The 21057-nt window shown below is 34.5% G+C and overlaps 1 protein-coding gene across 3 annotated transcripts in view; it reads left to right on the top strand.

The window, feature by feature from the left end:
- Nucleotides 1–21057, top strand: part of DACH1 (dachshund family transcription factor 1) — a 494873-nt gene that overhangs the window by 329396 nt on the left and 144420 nt on the right. For 2 of the 3 annotated variants that reach the window (XM_043998546.1, XM_043998545.1), the window contains exons 4-5: nt 9336–9491; nt 10000–10172. In XM_043998546.1, coding sequence (XP_043854481.1) covers nt 9336–9491; nt 10000–10172 — 329 coding nt within the window. The remainder of the gene's footprint in view (nt 1–9335; nt 9492–9999; nt 10173–21057) is intronic. The other variant, XM_043998547.1, reaches the window with a different exon arrangement.

Below are 21057 nucleotides of genomic sequence, written 5' to 3'. Positions count from 1 at the left end.
TCCTAAAATGTTTAATCTGAGTCTTAAAAGAAGCCAAGAATTCTAAAATTCAGACATTGGAAAGGAAGGCTTTTTAGGTAAAAGGAACAATGAGTGTGAGAACACAAAAATGAGAGATAGAAAATGTGAGGAACATTAATTGGGCCACTATAGCCAACTTTTAGAGTAAAGCAGAACATCAGAAGTTTGGAAAGATAGGAATAAACCAAGTTCTGAAGATTTTTAAATGCTAAGCAAAGGGCTTTAAATTTTATTTTATAGGAAATAGGAAGCCACAAGCTTTTACTGAATATGGGTGGGGTATTATAGTCAAACCTAAATGTTCAGAAAATCACTTTTGCAGCTCAATTTAGGATGTGGAGAGATTTGATTCATTAAAAAAAAAAAAGAAATTAGAAGATATATAGCAGTGATTGAAGCCAGAGGAGATGAGAGAGAGGTGACTGTGTTACTGAAAAGATAGGAATGTGTGAAATATGTAGAGATAAAAGATGGCATTATTTGATAACTGAATGGATAGATGGTTGAGCAAAAGAAGAGTCAAGGATGACACCAAGGTTGAGAATTTGAGAGACTGAGAAAATGATGAACTTGACAGTAATAGGGAAAATAAGAAGATGGAAGATATTGAGGATGGGGCACTGACTTTGAGTTCTTCTGTTCAATGCAGTTATGTTATGATTCTAGAGGATTCATGATAAAACATATTATGTATCTCCTGACAGAGAAGTGTTAGACTCAGAGTGGTTTGACACAGATTTTCATTGACTTAATTGTTTTTAATTAAAAAATAAAATAATGAGCAGTTCTGTAAATGTTTAGTTTGAAATATCTGAAGAACATTCAGTTTAAGATGATGGGCATTTGATGATTCTGGGATTGGAGCTCAGGAGAGAGACAAAATTCTATGACTTCCTTGCTCAGTTCTAACTAAAGACCAAATATACACCTTTTTTACTTGCAGGTGAGGAAAATAGTAGAAGTTTTTGATTTTGAAATATGGGTAGTTATGGCATCCAGTTGTTAACTTTACTCCCAAAATAATGGTTAATGTTAGCATCAGTTTACTGAAACTCTTCCATTCTACCACTGCTTGCCCTGAAAATCTACTATTTCTCCTAGATCATCCAAGAAAATTTATCCATAGAAGGTTTATCTAGCGGTTTGATAAAATGGAAATTTACGTATCAAGAGAGATTTTAGGATGGCTGAGGAAAGACATTAAACGCACAGAGCTCCTGATACGATTACCCTAAAAACAGTAATAAAAGAACCCCTGGAGCAGAAAATCCACAAAAATACAGGCTGAGATTATTTTCCAGCCATAGACAGATTGAAGAGGGCTGTGCTGAGCTACCGGTAAAGTCTAACTCCATGATCGTGATGACAGAGACCCCAGGCATGCCACACCAGAGGAACTTAACCCTCAAGCCTCCAAATCAGCTGCAGCACCAGTATCTTTTGGAATTGAGCTTATGGTCAGGTGAGAGGACTGAATGGCTGCCTGGGTGGGGGGAAGGTAGTGCAGGGATATCAGTGGGACCTGGGGAGGAATTTGGCTGTCCCTCCCCATCAGGGAACCAGGAAGAAATCCTGAGTGGCCAGAGGCCCAGGTCGGGGAGGGGCACAGACTTGTTGAGGCTAAGAACCACACCACAGAAAGCTTTGCTGGTTGGTTGTTTAGTAAGTAGGCTTGAGGTTATCTTCAGACCAGAGAATAGGTCAGGAGAGAGAAAAAACTTCCCTCCCTCAAACAAAAGCACCTGGGATACTCTGAAGCTGGGGACAGTCGGGTAGCCTAGAAGCAGGGTCCCCCAGTGGGAAGTTAAAAGTCAAGTAAAAAATGGCAAGATGGGCAAGCAAAGAAAGTTTAGAACTATAGAAAGTTTCTTGAGTGACAAGGAATATCAAGGTGCACCCTCAGAAGAAGATAACAACCTCAGGGCCCCTACATCCAAAGCTTCCAAGAAGAAAAGTATGAACTGGTCCCAGGCCATGGAAGCTCTAAAAAGGGACTTTGAAGAGAAAGTAGGAGAGCCAGAAGGAAGATTTAGAGAGAGTGGGGAAAGAATGGAAAGAGAAATGAGAGCGATGCAGGAAAGTCATGAGAAAAAAGTCAACAACTTGAAAAGTCAAATGGAAAAGGAGATAAAAAAGCTGTCTGAAGAAAATAATTTCCTAAGAATTAAGATTGAACAAATGGAAGCTAGTGACTTTATGAGAAATCAAGACACAGTAAAGCAAATACAATTGAATGAAAAAATAGAGGGAAATGTGAAATATTTCCTTGGAAAAACAGCTGACATGGAAAATAAATCCAGGAGGGATAATTTGAAAATTATCGGACTACCTGAAAACCAGGACCAAAATAAGAGCCTAGACATCATCTTCCAAGAAATTGTAATGGACATTTTCCCTGATATTCTAGAAGCGGAAGCTAAAATAGAAATTGAAAGAATCTACCAATCACCTCCTGAAAGAGATCCCAAAAAGAAAACCTCCAGGCATATTATAGCCAAATTCCAGAGCTCCCAGGTCAAGGAGAAAATATTGCAAGCAGCTAGAAAAAAGGAATTCAAATACTGTGGAGCTCCAATAAGAATAAAACAAGATCTAGCAGCATCTACATTAAAGGACCAGAAGGCATGGAATATGATATTCCAGAGGGCAAAGGAACTAGGACTACAGCCAAGAATCATGTACCCAGTAAAACTGAGTATAATCTTTTAGAGGAAAAAATGGGACTTCAAAGAAAAAGGACTTTCAGGCATTTGTGATGAAAAGACCTGAACTGAATAGAAAATTTGACTTTCAAATACAAGACCCTGGAGAAACATAAAAAGGTAAACAGGAAAAAGAATCCATGAAGGACATTAAAAGGTTAAACAATTTACATTCTTACATGAGAAGATAATACTTCCAACTCATAAAAACTTTCTCAGTAAAGAATACACAGAGGACACAGGTCTGAACTGAATATGAAGTGATGATATCTGTAAAGCATTCATTTTTTGTTTATCCTTGTTCTTTGTGGGGCAAACAGGGTGGGGTGTCTTATGTCTGGGGCCAGATTAGGGCTTGGGGCCTCCTGGATCCAGGGCTGGTTCTTTGTTCACTGTGTCACCTAGCTAACCCATGATGACATCTTTAAAATAGGGTTGAAGGGTAGGAGAAATAGACTGGGGGAAGGGGGAGGGGATAGGTGGAATGGGGAGAGGTAGCTCACATGAAGGAAACAAGAAAAAAGCTTATGATGGGGAGGGGAAGAAGGGGAAGGAATAGGGCAGTGAGTGAACCTTGCTATCATCCGAATTGGCTCAAAGAGGGAATAATATACATACTCAAGTGGGTATGGTAATATATTTTTGCCCTGTGGAAAATTGGGTGGGAAAGGAGATGGGGGGGTGGGAGAAGAGGGGAAGGAGGGAAAGGAAGTTTGGTGGAGGGAGCTGTAAAAAGCAAAACACTTTCAAGAAAGGTGAAGATACTCTGCATAACAGCACATGTATGACATATATTGAATTGCTTGATTTCATAAGGAGAGTTGAGGATGGAGGGAGGAAGAAAAACTTAAGAAAATAGAATTAGCTCAAAGACCTTAACCTCATCAGAGTGGGCTCAAGGAGGGAGTAACATACACACCCAACTGGGAGGAGTAATCTATTTAACTCTAAGGGGTAAGTAGGAGGGGAAGAGGATAAGGAGGGAAAGGTGAATGAAGGGAGAGTAGAGCAGGAGAGGGTGTAGTCAGTAGTAAAACACTTTTTAGGAGGAATAGGGCAAAATAAGATAGAAAAGAGTAAGTATCATTGGAAGGGAATAGAATGGAGGCAAATAGTTTTGATGCTTGACTACAATGTCAAAACATATGGTACCTACACTGCTGGGCTATTGTGAAGAAAATTCTTTTTCAAGTTTAAGGTACTATATAAAAGTTATGATGAACAGGATGCTATTAGAAAAACCTGGAAAGACCCACATTAACTGAGGCAGAGAGAAATGTACTTTATACAAAATAATAATAATAGTATAAGATGATCTACTGGGAAGCACGTGGTTATTTTCAGCAAGGCAAAGATCCAGTATAACTCTGAAAGACTTATGAAAATTGGAATACATCTACAGAGAAAGAACTGATGGTATCTGAAAACAGACTGAAACACATTTTTTGACAACTCTTTAATCTGAAGTCTTGTTTTTATCTGTTTTTTCTCACAACCTAGCTAATGTAGAGATGTTTTCCATGATTACTCATGTATAACTTACATTGAATTGCTTGAGTTCTTGGGGTGGGGGTTGGGAAGGGAGGGAGGAAGAGAAGTTGGAACACAAAGTTTTAAAAAATTGATGTCAAAATTTGCTTTTATATATAATTTGGAAAATAAAATTGTAAATGAACAGAAAAAAGAGAGATTTTAAAACAGCTTGATCCTGAGAAATAACCCACTACCTATTGTACCTTCTTCTTTTTTATTAAATAATAAGCATGTTTATTTATAGTTTTGAGTTGCAAATTATATCCTTCCCTACCCCCTTCCCTCTCCCTGAGGTGGTAAACTGTCAGATATGGGTTATACATGGACAATTATGTAAAACATTACCATATTAGTCATTTTGTACAAGAAAACTTGAATAAAAGAAAAAAATGAAAGAAAGTGAAAAATAGCATGCTTCAGTCTGTTAAATCAATATCAGTTCTTTTTTTGGAGGTGGATGGTGTGTTTCATCAGTAGTCCTTTGGGATTGTCTTACTTGGATCATTGTATTGCTGAGAATAGTTAAGTCATCCATAGTTCTTCATTAAACAACATTGCTGTCTCTGTGCACAATGTTTTCTTGGTTCTCTGCTCAGTTGACTATAGATCAGTTCATACAAGTCTTTCCAGGCCTTTCTGAACATACCTTCTTTTAAGTTTAAGTGCTACAGTCTCTATGTCTGGTAAGCCTCGCAAAGAGAATGATGTCATTTCCAAATGTTATGAATTTTTTTATTCTTCATTGCAATTGCAGTCAGAACTTGAGTTCAAATACTACCTATACTACTTACTATGTTATCATGGGCAAGTCTCTTTTCTTCTCTGAATTTTTTTACTTCTTTTTTTCTTATTTTGTCTATACAATTAAGTGTCTGGACTACATGAGCTATAAGTTATCTTCCAGCCCTAACTTTATGGATCTTGTGAAAAAGAAATATAGACTAGATACTGAAATAGAATAGTGTGAAATTTTAATATACAAGGGGTAGTCAATTTATGATTTTCTCACAGGCACTCATGATTCTAATTTAAAAAGAGATTAATTCAAACAACTAATTATTAGAATTGGCAAAGGGTAAGCAGGATCCTAATTAATGAAGGTACTCATTGTACTTCCCTGCTGTAGGCACTAGCTCCTGATAGTTTTTAGAAAAAAAAACACACAAAAAAATATAATATAAGGGCCTGATATTTTGTATCCAGATTCAACATTTTTTTTCTAAAGTTTAATTGAAGCCTAAAAGTAAATGACCCAGGAATGTCATAATAAAAATATAATGCTCCTATGTCAAATGTAAAATACTTGTAAAGATCTAGAATTAATTAGTTTCAAGTACCAAGGAACTACCATTTAGATCAAACAAGACCTGACAGCTCCTGCTAAAAACCAAAGAAAATCTTGGAATATAATTGTTTAAAAGGTAAAAAAAAAATGTAGGCTTGCAAATAATAAAATCTAAAAAACTGAGTATAATCCCACAGGTGAAAAATGTACCTTTATTGGAATAGAGAATTTTAAATAATTTCTGATGAAAATATCAGAGCTAAGTAGGAATTTTGACATGCAAAAACAAGAGTCTGGGGTATGTGTATGTGTGTGGGAGGTTTGGGAGGGACTTGAAAAGTATCTTTATTTCAGCAATTAGAAAGAACTTTATGATTATGTATGTTAACATTCTAATAATAGAATTGTAATGTTTTCAAAGGGTATTGAAAGAGGTTTTGGTGGGGGTTTTTTGTTTTTTGTTTTTTTAGTGAGGCAATTGGGGTTAAGTGACTTGCCCAGGGTCACACAGCTAGCAAGTGTTAAGTGTCTGAGGCCAGATTTGAACTCAGGTACTCCTGATTCCAGGGCCAGTGCTCTATCCACTGCGCCATCTAGCTGCCCCGAAAGAGTTATTTTTTAAAGGTAGACAGCTTGGGGGTGGATTATGTTCTTTCATATTTAGGGTTGTAAATTACTAGGATTTACCCAAAATGAAACAGTTCTTGCTTATTTTTAAGTAACACACTCTATATGGGATTACAGCATACACATATATAAGTACATACAGAAAACACAAAATAAATACAATTTATTTTTAAAGGAAGGCAGAGGCACTAGAATTTGATATTATTACAAAGGGCCTCCTTGAGAAGGCAGTATGTGAGATGAGCTTTGCAGAAAATGATAGTTATTCTAAGATGCAAAAGTGAGGAGAGAATGTATACCAGACACAGTCTGTGCAAAGGCATGGAGTTGGGAGATGTGAGATGTGCTGTAATGCATGAAAATCCACTGGAAGACTAGTTTGGATTGTAGAGAACATAAAGAATAATATATTTATGGCTGGAAAAGTAGGTTGAAAATGGATTGTGAAGGGCTAAAAATGACTAAGAAGACTGTATTTGATACTAGAGATAGTAAGATAGTTAATGGAGTTTAAAGAGTGACACAATCATATCTGTACTTTAGGAATATCACTTTAGCAGCTTTGGAAAGATTGATTGGAGAGGAGAGATACTTTAGGCAGGAAGACCAATTGGGAGGATATTACAGTTATCCAGATATGAAGTGATGGAGATTTTCACTAGGATGATGGTCCTGTTAGTGGAGGGAAGAGGTGATATATGACAGGCATTATAGAAATAACATCCACAATATCTGCAGCTAATTTTATATGTGAGAGGAGAGAGAATGAGAAGTCAAGGATGACTACAAATTAGTTTGGGTTTCAAAGTCTAATTAATCCACACTATTACTTGAATTTTATACTTATCGTTCATACATATTACACAATAGACTGTATAGAATTAATTGTTATTTGAGGTTTTTATGACCCCCATCTTTTGGCTAGAATTCAAAAAACCCCGGCGCGCTCACTGACCTGGGGCTCAGGCCAGTGCCTCCGCAAATGGCATGGTGCTCCACCCACTGGTTGTAGCCTTGGCCATGGCACTGGCACCTCATGTTGTCACCACTTGCCAACACCTACATGGGCCTGGCAAAATTATAATGACTGGAAGCCCAGTGAGGGCAGTCATGTGACTGTCAGTAAGAGCTGCCAGCCAATTGGTTTGGGGCTGTGTGTGGTCAGCCTTGGGTCTGCTGGGAAGAAGGGAGGTTTTTCACCATTCTAGCTTGAAGCTAGAAAGCGACAGGATGCTGCTGTGTGTTCTGAGCTGATTGTTATTCAGGTTGTATTATTCCCCTTTCCCCATTTTATTTCCTTTCCCTTAATCCTACTGATCCTTTTTTGGTGTTTTTTCTTTTAAGTTCATTCTTGTTAAATAAATCTTGCTCTGTTTTGAAGGAGGCTGTTGGTCTCCTTCCTTGCCCCAATATTGCTGTGAGCCGCTTAGCTAACAGTCCGCAATTAAAAATTGGTCCCTACAGGACCAAGTTCTGTAGGATGAAATTTCAGTTGTATCAATTTTTTTTTAATGTTAGACATTTGTCAAATATGCACTGTGGCTAAATTGCAAGTGCTTTAGATGTTTTTCACAGGCACTTAATAGATACTACTTTCATGATTTGTAAGTAATATAGTTGCGTGACCAAATGTCCCTAAAATCTCATAATGACTTTGTTCAATTAAAAAAAAAATCAGGAACCACTCCCAATTTTAAAAAAATAAAGTAAGTCTTTAAACTTTATCATGTTAATGCTGGAATATGGTGTGGGACTTTTTGAGTATAGGATAATGTACTTTCATATCACAGGGCAGAATCAAGCTGTAGAAATATCTTTCAAGTGAATCATCTTAGTATTAAGCTATAAACTTTTCACAAAAGCTGTCATGGCTTCTTGTAAAATAATAAAGATGTTTTAATTGATTCTTTTCATTGTTTAATAAAATTGCTTTGTTTGATTGCTAGAGAAATTTGAATTGAGTTTTCATTACCTACTTCTGAACAATTTACACTAGGATTCAGACAGTATTGAGCTAATGAGTTTGAATTTATATTGAGCTTTAACTGTCTTTGTGAAGTAGATGGAAAAAATTCATGGCAATAACTAAGCATTCTTCATTAAAAACTATGTTGTACAGATTTTACAAGGAGGTTTTTAATAGAGCTAAAGGATTGAAATTGGAATTTCACCAACTTTACTGTTCTGTGTCTCCTAAGAAAATATGGCTTCAAAAGGAAGTAGGACACTTAATAGTTGAAAATTTTTTTTCCAGGATGTTTTAGAGGAATAAGTCTTGTGTTCAGTAGCTTAAATTATGAAATGAAGGTCTACTGAAGTAGGTTTAATTTGTACCAATATAAAAAACTAAGGCATTTAAGAATTTTGTAATAGAATGATATACAGTAACATTTTGTAAGAGAGATATGGCTAAGTCTCAAATATTATCATATATACTTGTACATGCCCCTCAGATATACTTTTGATAACCCTTATGATGTCATGATCTAAATTTTATATTCCCTTTATGTCAAAGGTAAATTATAGTCAAAGATATCAATATTATCCCATTATTGTGATCATTTATTACTATACTGTCAAAGTAACAATTTTTTTTCTATCTTTTCTACAATGGCTAACATTTGGGAAATTTAACAAATATATTTTAAACATTTTCCTTAAAATTAGGTTAAACACTTTAAAGGGTTCATGGTTTGCCATGAATTTCAGCAATACCTTAGTAGTAAAAGTATCTATACCCTCTAATTTTATAGTATAATTTTTGGTTTAAATTTTAAACATCAAGATGTTCTAATATAAGTGAAGAGTGAAACATGTTTTCTAAGTATGAAGATGTTAAAATATGAAGAATTAAAGGAAATATTACTGGCATTTTTACCAGATCTTTTCAACTTTTAACAATTATTCTCAGGCCTGGAGAATATTACCATTCAACTTGTTTCTAATTATATTATTATGATTGCCTATCTGGAAAGGTGGAATGTTTCTTTGGACAGGGAAATTGGAAAAAATAAATTGTATCTCCCTCATTTCATTTCATTTCCCCTAAGAAATCAAGTATTTTTCCATTCTCCAAATGGGTTAAATTTGTGGCCTTACTTTCAAACTTAGTCATTGCACATTTGGAATCTTCCTGTATCCAAATAATTTATATTCATTCCCCACAGGCAGCAGTGATGGTTCTTGGGATAAGGAAAAACTTCAGTCTCCCCCCACCCAAGGATCTCAGGCCTCTGTTAACCACCCCAGCTTGCCTGGACAACATAACCTTCCAGTTAGTCATCCTCTCAACCCTCTTCAGCAGAACCACCTTCTGCCAAATGGTACGATGGCATCTTTTAGCACTAACATTAATAGTTTTCAAAAAAATAAAATTATATGTCATTGTTGTATGGTCAACATAGACAATGAAAAGCAGTGGAAGTATATCATATAAATAATTAAATGTGGTTAGTATGGATTAAGAATGAGTAACTGATATTTTAAGTAAGATTTTAACAGAGTCACAAGCATAATAAATATACCATCACAGTTGGCATTAGATACTTTAGAAAACTATTCATAATGCAATGGTACATGACAACAGTTTAAACAGTCTTAGTCACCTATTTTTCCTTCAGGTGTGAATATCTCCTATTGTCCTCAGTGGGAGTTGCATACATAGAGGAGAAATGTTTCTCTTTGAATCCTTTTGTTACAGCAGAATATCTGAAGACTTCATTTTTCAATGCTTTATGCTGCCAACAATTTAAATAAAAGTTCAGTCATCAGATTTTTTTCCCTTCAAAACAATGAGGCATGTATGATATGATATGCATTTTTTCCTTATAGGACTGGAACTTCCTTTTATGATGATGCCCCACCCTCTAATTCCTGTCAGCCTACCTCCAGCATCTGTCACCATGGCAATGAGCCAGATGAACCATCTCAGTACCATTGCAAACATGGCGGCGGCAGCACAAGTTCAGAGCCCACCATCAAGAGTTGAGACATCTGTTATTAAGGTAAACAGAAAAGGAAACAAAAAGTTTGTTGATAGTTCCATATAGAATTTTGCTATTTGCAGTGAGGATTCTCATGTAACTGCAATTGCTAAAAATCTAAGTATAAGTAAATGTAGAATCAGAAATTCATTAGTAGTACTTATGAGATCATCAATTATATCATACATAGATAGGATATATCTATTTACATATCTCAATTTTGTATAGTAGGGAAACTGGATACAAGGGATTAGAACTTTGTTTAGAATGTCAGATAAAGTTCTATTCCATTTTGTAATGACTAAAGGGTTCATAAATTTGTTTCCATTTCTTTGTGATGAGTGTATGTCTGGCATATATTTAGCATTCAAAGCAATTTGACAGGGGGCAGCTAGGTGGCACAGTGGATAAAGCACCTGCCCTGAATTCAGTAGGACCTGAGTTCAAATCCAGATTCAAACATTTAACACTTACTAGCTGTGTGACCCTGAGCAAGTCACTTAACCCTCATTGCCCCAATCAAAAAAAAATCAAAGCAATTTGACAGAAGGCTTAGGTTGAATGGGAGAGTTTAGAAGAAATTAATTTAATATCATTGGAATTTATATTCATATCTGGTGGTCTTTCTGTTTTGAAACTGTCTTACATCAATCCATTTATTCTGTTTTGGAATGATAGTAATGAATGTCTACTGTATATTAGGTATTATGTTGTTTATTCTGTTAATTCCTTTAAAGAGTGATAGCAGTCCGTCTATGTCAAAGCAATTTTAGGTACAGTCATACATAGCAATAATAACTGATGAGAATAGTGGATTCTCCAACATATTCTTTGTTAAGGTAGCATCTGAAAATTAAGCTGAATTTATAAGGCATGAACATTTTGTTTAACATAGTAGACTTTCTAAAAAAGAATATTTTCCATTTTTTTCCTTGATCCCAAACAATGGGATATTCTAGTACTCAAAGGGATATTTGGTCTAATGAATTTGCAAGTTCTCTCCAAGTGGTAAAGTTTGCAATCCATTCATGCTTATCAATTTATTTGAGAATCACATTTGAGCAATGCCATAAGTTCATCACAGTTGGTCCACCCAATATCCTTGAGGTCTTCCACAATTTTTCTGATGACACAAAGGTATCAGTATAAAACCTTGGAAAATCATTTAATCCGACTCACTAGTTCAGAATATGGTGATTAGTACATTATCTGACTATATATTCTCTTGATAAGTGTTTTTCATAGCTGCATTTAATACAAATGGATTGCCAGTTTCTCAGCATTAGTACTGTTTTTAATGATAAATTTATATTACATTGTTCTTTCCCCCACCTGTTTCATAAGCACTGATGTTGATTTTGAACACACACACACACACACACACACACACACACACACACACACACAATTTCTAATTCTAACTAATATGGTTGAAATAAGGCCTGCTACAAAACCAGTGCATGTAAAAACTTTTTGACCTTTCTCTGCAAAATTCACTACATTTGTAGTTAATGAGCTATATTTTGTTATCTGTAATCTCACAAAACACTAAAAACTTTTATGGTCCTAGAGAATATTTCATTTCCTAGTGAAAAGCAATTATAATAAAATTGAGACACATCCTTATTGAATATTATAAATAGGGTGAAATGATTTTAGGACAAAAGAGAAGCAGAATTAGGAAAATACAAAGAAATAAGCAAATAAAAATACCCCAGCTGTTTTAAATGTTTTCACCTGTCTTAACTTATAATTATGTATTATGAACATTCATAATCAAAATGGAGAAATAACATCCTTTTTGTAACGAAATCATTAGTATGAATTGTATTAATAAGAGAACAGATTGGAACAACCATGAAACATTAAATTTGACACTTACCTATTGACCTTTGAGCTATCCCTTAGACATGACATAGCTTTATCACATTTAAATTTAGATTTTAAAGATAGACATTGTGTATGGGAATATAATGATATAATTGAGCTTTTATCTATAAAATACAAGAGTACAGACTAATTAACCATGTATTACATTCTTACCAATTTTATCTGTTTAAATATTTTAGAGCTGGAATGTACCTTGGAGGCAGGTCATTGTCTCAAACCAAGAACTACTTCTCTAACATATAATTGCTTAAAAGTTATAGTTTTTAAAAGAAGAACATGAAATTCTCAGAAACCATATCAAACTTTCCCAATTCATTAATGATGATAAAGAAAATGAAAACAACCTTGAAATTTCATTTGATGTCCTTCAAACTGACAATGATGACACCCAGGCCATAAATGATAAAACTAGGATTTGAAGCCAAATCCACTGATTTCAGATCTAGTGCCCATTGCCCTAGGAAATACTGCCTTGTCTCAGAGGGAGAACTGAAGACAGAACTAGAAGTAATAGCTTAATGGGTAGAAGTTACAAAGAAGCACATTTAAAAAGAATGTCCTAAGAATTAGAGCTATTTAATTGTGGAATGATCTGTGAGTCATTAGCACAGTACCTGAGACATAGTAAGTACCTAATAAATGTTTGTTTAATGATTGACTCAGGAAGGTAGTGAGTTCAGCCAGATCTGAGGTTTTTAATCAAAGCCCGGATGATTCTGATGTCCATTATGTTGTAAATATAATTTTTTTCAGGTATCTTTTGGACCATATTACCTCTGGGCTCCCTTATAACTCAAAAATTTATTATTATGTGAAAAATTTCTAGTGAAAACAGAATAAAGATTTTTTTTTAAATATTCTGAAATTAAGGTGAAAAATTAGCATCACTTGAATATGTCTAAGAGAGCCTACTTCTAAAGATTTATTCAAGTCAGCTGGTAAACCAGTTTTCAGAAGACCTCACAGATTAAACTCTCAAGCCAATGGGACAAAAGTGCTTGGGATAACAATGTACTGCCTTTTTAGTGCGATTATTATAAAAACATATTCAGCCATTATGTTTATTTGGCCTGATAAAAGAATAATTGACAGTTGCTTTCTGTATGGTTGTGTGGGGGCCAAATTTTATGAAGAGTTAATTGGGTGGCTCGCCTAAATATTGGTGACCCGGAGATAATGAGGGACCTCTAGGTTTAAAGCTCTCTCCCCTAAGAAACTGCCTTTTTAGATGTTTCTCCCAAATTTTGTTATTATTGAATAGGAGAACTTTTTGACAGAAGATTAAATAGCCCTTATGGCATCCTAACAGATAGATAGCCAAAGACAAAAATAAAAATCATATTAGAAAAAATAATATAAGATTTGTGGATCAGTGACAATTCTAATTATAATAACAAAATCTATGTATGAAGTAGATCATAATAGGCATTTATGTTACATAGTATGCTAGGAGCATTCTTCCCAAAGGACTCTCTGTTATCTGTTATAGCAGAAATTCTACCAATTATACTCAGAATTCTAGAAACTCTGATGTTCTTCTCATTCAAGATATTCAAGGTGATCCTATGAGCTTTCTTTTTTCAAAAGATCAAGTCATAATGGCTTACCTATTCTAGCATTTAGACTATTTTGAAATTTAGAAGTGATAGTTCTACTACTTATGATAAAAAGTGTACCTGGGTCTGTTTCCATTGTGTGTATTCTGCCTAGCATTCTCACCATCACAGATAAATGCAAGTCCGCAGTGTTTTGCCAGTATAGGACATTCTATGAAAATGCAGAATAAGTTAATACTCAGCTTAATTTTCCCCATATTCTAGGGAGATTTATATGTGTACACTCAGAGTTTAGGGAAATCCCTATTTTTTCCTTTCTGGCCCCTTTCAACATCTTCTCTTTGTGAATGAATTTAGTTTAGTGACAATTTTACTCCCAATTCAAAACCTTGAAGACACCTATGCTTCCAAGAAAACACATACCTCCAGAAATCACTGATAACTATGCAACTCTCTATAGGCAACAAGCAATCTTTGGACAACCACTTTGAAGTGGACAGGAGCTGAAGGGACTTTTTTTTTGGTATGGCAATTGGGATCAAGTGACTTGCCCAGGGTCACACAGCTAGTAAATGTCAAGTGTCTGAGACCAGATTTGAACTCAGGTACTTCTGACTCCAGTGCCCATGCTCTATCCACTGCGCCTTCTAGCTACCCCTGAAGGGATTCTTTATCACCATTTGATCAATTTTTTGTTTTACTTTCATTATTCACTGATCACAAATACAAAATTTATAGTAAACCACATGTAATGAAGATATTCCTTGGTCCTATCCTGATACAAACTTTTTTTTTTAAGTCTGAAGACTTCTACTATTTTTACTGTTTTCATGTGTATTTTGATAAAACCAAATAGTCATCAATATTTGCAGTATGGTTAGGTCCCAATAAATATTAAAGTATCAAAAACTTCAAAAATAGCAATATCTAGTAAAGGAATTTGATTTTTTTTATGTCTCTTAATTCCTCCAGAAGAGGTTTCATTTTTCTATTTATGAAATAATTTTCCTTATTAATCTTTCAGAAGATTTTATAGGATACAACATACTAAAAATTAGCAAGTAACTTTTTAGGACACAGTGGATCAGACCACTAAACAGCTGAGCAGAGATATCAGCAATTTGGAAAAGCCTATAGTGACAAGTAATAACAATGATGATAATGTAGCATGTATATACTGGTTCTGCTTTCTGGGGACAGGCAGTATCATCTCCCCATCAGGGTTATAAAGTACCTTTAACGGTCCATGGGCTATCTATTTTCTCTGCTAATGGTCCAGCCTGTAACAGCTCTGTTTCCCACAATTTGTTAGGGAGCCAGTTCCATTTAGTGACTTAACCCTCAGTGGATTTTACAAAAGCTTACTATCTAGCAAGCATTGTCCCCAGTAAGCGAAGTAAAACAAGTCAATGAAACAATATATAAGATAACTGCAATAATGTCAATAGAACAATCACCATTTAAAAAAATGAAACTTGTGAAATTAGGGAAAAAAAACAAATTTCATGTAAAAAAGAAATGAGTAGGTACTTCCACCTGACTATATTGTAGAGGTGGGGATCCAATGGTGTAAAATACTGCATATAATTTTTGATATATTTATCAATTTTCCTGATTTTTCTATTTCTTCCTTCCTTTTAATTTTTTAAAAGTTATGTCACACAGAGCAGTGCCCAAGGGATGTATTTTAAAACTATGTTTTAATACTAAAAAAAGAAAGAAAATCACTTGCATCAAGATGCCTGCTGAAAGCACACCCATCTCCCTAATTTCAATAATTTCTTTTGCTGCTGTGTTCCCCCTTTCTTCACTTAGCATACAGTATTGCCTCCTAGGTCTAAGAATTATTCTTATAACTTACACAGTTCACCCCTTTGCCTTTTTTCCTATTATTTAATGAACTTTACTCACAGAGCAAGACTATAGGAAGATACTTGTCTATGGGACCTACCATATCCCATATAATGTCCTCCAGACTTAAAATTCCTCAGTTTCTCCACTTCAAACTATGTGACTAACTTAGCACCCTAATTTATCAGTTTGAAATTATATAAAAGCAATTATATACGAACTAAAAATTAGGGCAACCTATTGTAAGATCTCTTTACTCTAGTATTTTGTTCACTGTGAATTCCTACAAATAAGATCAGATAGGAAACACTTGAAAAGAGCACAAAAGTAACAGATAAATTTACTTGCAAAAGTCCTGTGAGAAAAGACAAAAGAAACTGTGATCATTTTTGACAAACTTATTCTAAGATTATGCCATATTCTTTTTTTTTATTCTAATCAGTCAATTAGCAAGCCTTTCTTAAGCACCAGGTATGATGCAGCCACTGGGCATACAATTATGAAAGTGAGACAGTTCCTGTCCTCAAGGAACTTAAACCATACTGAGAGGACACATTTTCAAACCATTTTGGAAGTGATAGGGTTGGGAGATGGAGTGTTTTGTGGGAGGAACAGAAAAGAAATGAGTGTTACTGGATCACAGAGAACATGGAGGGGAGTGAGATATAAGAAAGGTGGAAGGGCAAGGCAGCCTATGAAGGACTTTAAACACCAAACAGAGGGGTTTGCATTTGATCCTGGGAGTTATAGGGAGCCACAAGAGTTTATTGAATGAGAAGGTGAATATTGTCATGCCTGTGCTTGGGAAGCTCAGTTTGCCAGCTAAGTAGAAAACAGATTGGAATAGGTAGAAGACTTGAGTCAGGGAGATCATCCATCAGTCTATTGGAATAATCCAGGCTTGAAGGCACCATATACCTATATATACACATGTATACACACACACACACACACACACACACACACACACACATACATAAATATATACAGACACATACATATATACACACATATATACATGCATATACACACATTTATTTACACACACACATATATACACACACACATATATATGAGAGATGTTAACAAGATAGGATCTACAGGATTTCGCAAAAGGGCAAGAAAGAGAGACAGTGAGGAGTTTAGTATGACACATAGGTTGTGAGCCTTGGTGACTAGAGATATGGTTAACAGATAACAGATAGAAAATTTATCTAAAATAAATATAAAGTACTGAAAGTGGCCACAGATTTTTGAAGGAGTTAGCACTTAAGCTGAACCTCAAAAGGAACTGGAGATGTCTCTAAAGCTATGGCATTTCTCCTAATTTCATTCTTTTTTTTTAAGTTTAGAACAATTTGCCTTTGAAACATGTCTGAGATAGAATATCCTAAAGAATAATATAATTTTCATTCCACCTACATGCGAATAGTGCAGCTTTCTTCTTTTACTCTTCTAGGACCATTAGTTTTGTTTGACCTCTTTTTTGATGAGAGGGTATTAATCTTGAATTCCATTTATTATTTGTGACTAGTTTTCTTAAAGATGGAAAATTGCCAGAGACTGTGTTTTATTGATTGGTGGATTTGTGATACAAGATTATACAGCAGTATGTTGAAGTATTAAATTAAATATTCTTTTGCCTATGTCCTTCAAATTCATTTTTGGGGTTAAAGGCTATTGTGCAAATGAACTGATAAATCCAGTTTCTATAGTTTCTTCCATAGACAATGTCCTGCTTTTTCTTATTATGTTAAAATAAGACTCATTATATTTTGTTTCAGTAATAATTATGATATTCTCTTCTTAAGAAAGCCTTTGTTGTCTCCATTATTCTCCATCTTATATTATACTCGGTAAAGGCAAGCATATAAATATTATAAAAGAATTAAGCAGTTGAAATAAATTAATTTATTGTACAACAATGTATTCAAATTTTACTTGCTTCCTGGATTTCACTTTAATGAAATTCTTCAAAGAACAATGCATAATGTTCCAAAGATTGAAATTATACATTAAGTGAAATGACTAAATACGCTGTTTTCCAATTTATAGACAGTTTCTATTGAATACTAACATGCTTAAGTTCTTGACAATTTGCATGTGTTTAAAACACTTGGTTTAAAACATTTTATTTGCTTTCTTCATCTCTGAACAAACAATGATAATCAAAATTAAAATAGTCCTGAAGCTACATTAAATGTTACAGTACTTAGCAGTATTACAACTTGAAAAAAGGCAAATAATGATTTTTAATTTAAATATTAAAACATCCTGTTATAGTCCTAATTCTCAGCTGAGAATATTTTGTGATTCATTTTCCATTTATTCTATGTGATCATAAAAAATGTAGAAAATAGAAAAGGTAAACTTTGATTTAAGTATATCTGTTGACTAGCTAGGTAGCTTATAAATTTATGTGGTGAATGTTTTTAAAAATCAGCTGATGGATTTTTAGCTGCATAACTATTGCCACTGGGGGTAATCCAAGAAAGAATATGTTGTATATGAAGAGTTAAATACTTCCGAAGTAACATCAGATTTTCATGCCTTCCATTAGCACCACTGCAAAATGTATTATGACAGGAAATCCGGACTTGCAATGAAAGACTTTAAAGGAAATTGATCTCTTTCAAGAATGCACGTTCTCTTTGTTGAACTAAACATGGAAAGAACTACAAAGATTTCTTTCATATATACTTATTGATACTTTAAAAAGTTCTTAAAAGAAAACAACATTAGTAAGAATTGGATAAAGGAAAAGGAAAAGTTATAGAGAGAGCTCTACCCACAAAGTTTTGCCCAGCTATTATAGATAACTTTTTCAGTAACTCAGCAATTGAAAATGTCATCGTGATTTTGACAGACAAGAACTATACATATATATGTATTATATATATATATTACATATATGTATGTGTGTGTGTGTGTGTACACATACATTCATTTGATACTTTATAAGTTAGGTAGAAAAGGGAAAGGCATTATCAGTTAATATTATAGTTTCAACTCCCTTGTGGTATGGTTGAGTATTTAGAATATTCAAGGAATCCATGTTATCACCTTTAAAATTTAGTAGAACATATATTTAGCTACTTAGCTACCTATTCCTAAACTACAACTTGTGTTTGCATTGATTTGGAAAGATATATCCAGAATGTTCTTCAAAATATAAAATTATTTGAAGTAAAATCTTATTGGAATAGAGTCCATTTTTATGATAGTTCAAAAAAAATTGAGTTCATTGGACTTATAGTCAGTAGCTTCATCTTCCAAGGCAAATAATCTTCTTCTCTCCAACTTATAGCCTTATTTAGAAAGTTTGCAAGGTCACTGATAGTTTAAAAGAGTTGTTTAGGGGCACGTAGCCCTATGTGTTTGAGATGGGACTTAAATCTAGATCTTCCAGACTACAAGGCATTTTTTTTATTCACTATGCCATGTTGTCTTCCAAGATCAATGTTGGCCTAGCTTTGTAAAGGAGTTCTACTGGATATGTGTATGTGTGTGTGTTTGTGTGTGTGTATGGCAGGGTGTTGTATATGCTTATATAATGACCTTAATACAAATGATTATACTCTTGATAGTTATTGTCTGTTCAAGAAGAGATGACATTAATTTTGTCTAGCCTTTTTCACCGTACACACGGGAAGATTCTTTGGTGGCTGAAAACACTCGGCAGTGGCTAATCAGCTTGAACTTGTGTTTCAGGGTCATGGTGAGGTGATGCCAAATCCTTTGTTAAAAAAAGAGGCAAACCATTCCCATTGTTTTTTAGAATTATTATAAAGTGATACACATCTTTTTTTTTTTTGGTACAGATGTGATTTCTCTACTTTCTTAATTATATATTTGTTTCTTAAAATTTTAGGTCATTTGTTTGCATTGTGCACTTAATGAACTTCAGCAATTTATAAACCTAGCATGCTTGATTTATTTGGTTTGGAAAACTAAATGAGAATGCATCCATTTTTTTACATGCTATTCAGGACAGATTTAAATAAAATAGTTGAATGAGAAACTAGCACAGTTAAATAACATTTTCCCTTTAGTAACCCTTTACTTGCCATATTTAAATTTTCCTTTAAATGTCTTTATCCCTCATGAGGCTTTTTTTGGTTCAATTTTCCTAGTCTACTTTCTAATCAATTAATGTATTGGGGATAAAAAATAAATCCTTTGGGTTAGTCAGGCAGTGAGTCAATAAATATTTATTAAGCACATACTAAGGGACAGACTCTGTGCTAAACACTAGGGCTACAAAAAGAGGGAAAATAGCATTCTTGTCCTCAAGGAGCCTAATGGGGAAGATGACAAGCAAACAAATATGTACTAATAAGTTATATACAGTATAAGTCAGAAATAATTAAGAGGGAAGCACAATGTAGGGCACATAATAAACACTTTAAAATGTTTATTTGAATCGAATTGAATTGAGTTAAAAGGGAAAATACTAGAATCTAGTTGAATTGAGGCTTCATGTAGAAGATAGAATTTTAGATGGTATTGAAGGAAGCCAGGAAACACAATTGGTGGAGATGAAGAGATAGAACATCCCCAGCATCATGGACAGCTAGAGAAAATGCCAAAAGCTGATAGATATAGTAGTGTGTAGTTTTGGAAGAGTGGGAATGGTGTCACTGGATCAAAGAGTACATGATGGAGAGTAAGATCTAAGAAGACCTCTGAGAATCCTCAGAACCTACCTAATCTATCTAATCTGTTTAGAATAACAATACCTAAGTGGTCATCTATTTTCTGCTTGAAAACATTTGGTAAGGAGGTACATGCTACTTTATGAGCTAGGCCATTTCAATTCCTAAAGGCTCTAACAACAATCAGAACTTCCCTTACTGTACACAATATTGCATCTCCTACCTTTGTCCATTTGCACAGGTGGTCACCTATGTATGCAAAGCACTTTTTCCTCACCTCTGCCTCTTGGAATTCTTTTCTTCTTCTTCTTCTTCTTCTTCTTCTTCTTCTTCTTCTTCTTCTTCTTCTTCTTCTTCTTCTTCTTCTTCTTCTTCTTCTTCTTCTTCTTCCTTTTTGGTGGGGAAATGAGTGTTAAGTGACTTGCCCAGGGTCACACAGCTAGTAAGAGTCAAGTGTCTGAAGTCATATTTGAACTCAGGTCCTCCTGAATCCAGGGCTGGTGCTTTATCCACTGCACCACCTAGTTGCCCCCTTATCTTTTAAGACACAGATAGCTTAGGGGATATGATTTATAAGTGTACTTTTCTGACAAACTTCCCCCAAATTATTAAAAGAATATTTAATAAAATTATACAAGGTGGTAGTAATGATGACAATGATAGTGATGATAAAAAATTTTAGATATTTTAGGTTAAAAAAACCCAAAAAGCTAGTGCTATACTTAGGTTTGTTTTGTAGTGGATAGAGAATTGGTCTTGAAACCAAGAACATCTGGGTTCAAATCCCATCTCTACCATTTACTTTCTGTTTGGCCATTTAACTTCTCAATGTTCTAATCCCTAGCTTCTTTTTTTTTGGGTGGGGCAATTGGGGTTAAGTGACTTGCCCAGGGTCACACAGATAGTGAGGCTAGATTTGAATTCAGGACCTCCTGAATCCAGGACCAGTGCTCT

Source organism: Dromiciops gliroides, chromosome 3, assembly GCF_019393635.1.
Source record: "Dromiciops gliroides isolate mDroGli1 chromosome 3, mDroGli1.pri, whole genome shotgun sequence".
In the NCBI taxonomy this organism is placed as follows: Eukaryota; Metazoa; Chordata; class Mammalia; order Microbiotheria; family Microbiotheriidae; genus Dromiciops; species Dromiciops gliroides.
This window is presented reverse-complemented; position numbering and strand designations above follow the sequence as displayed.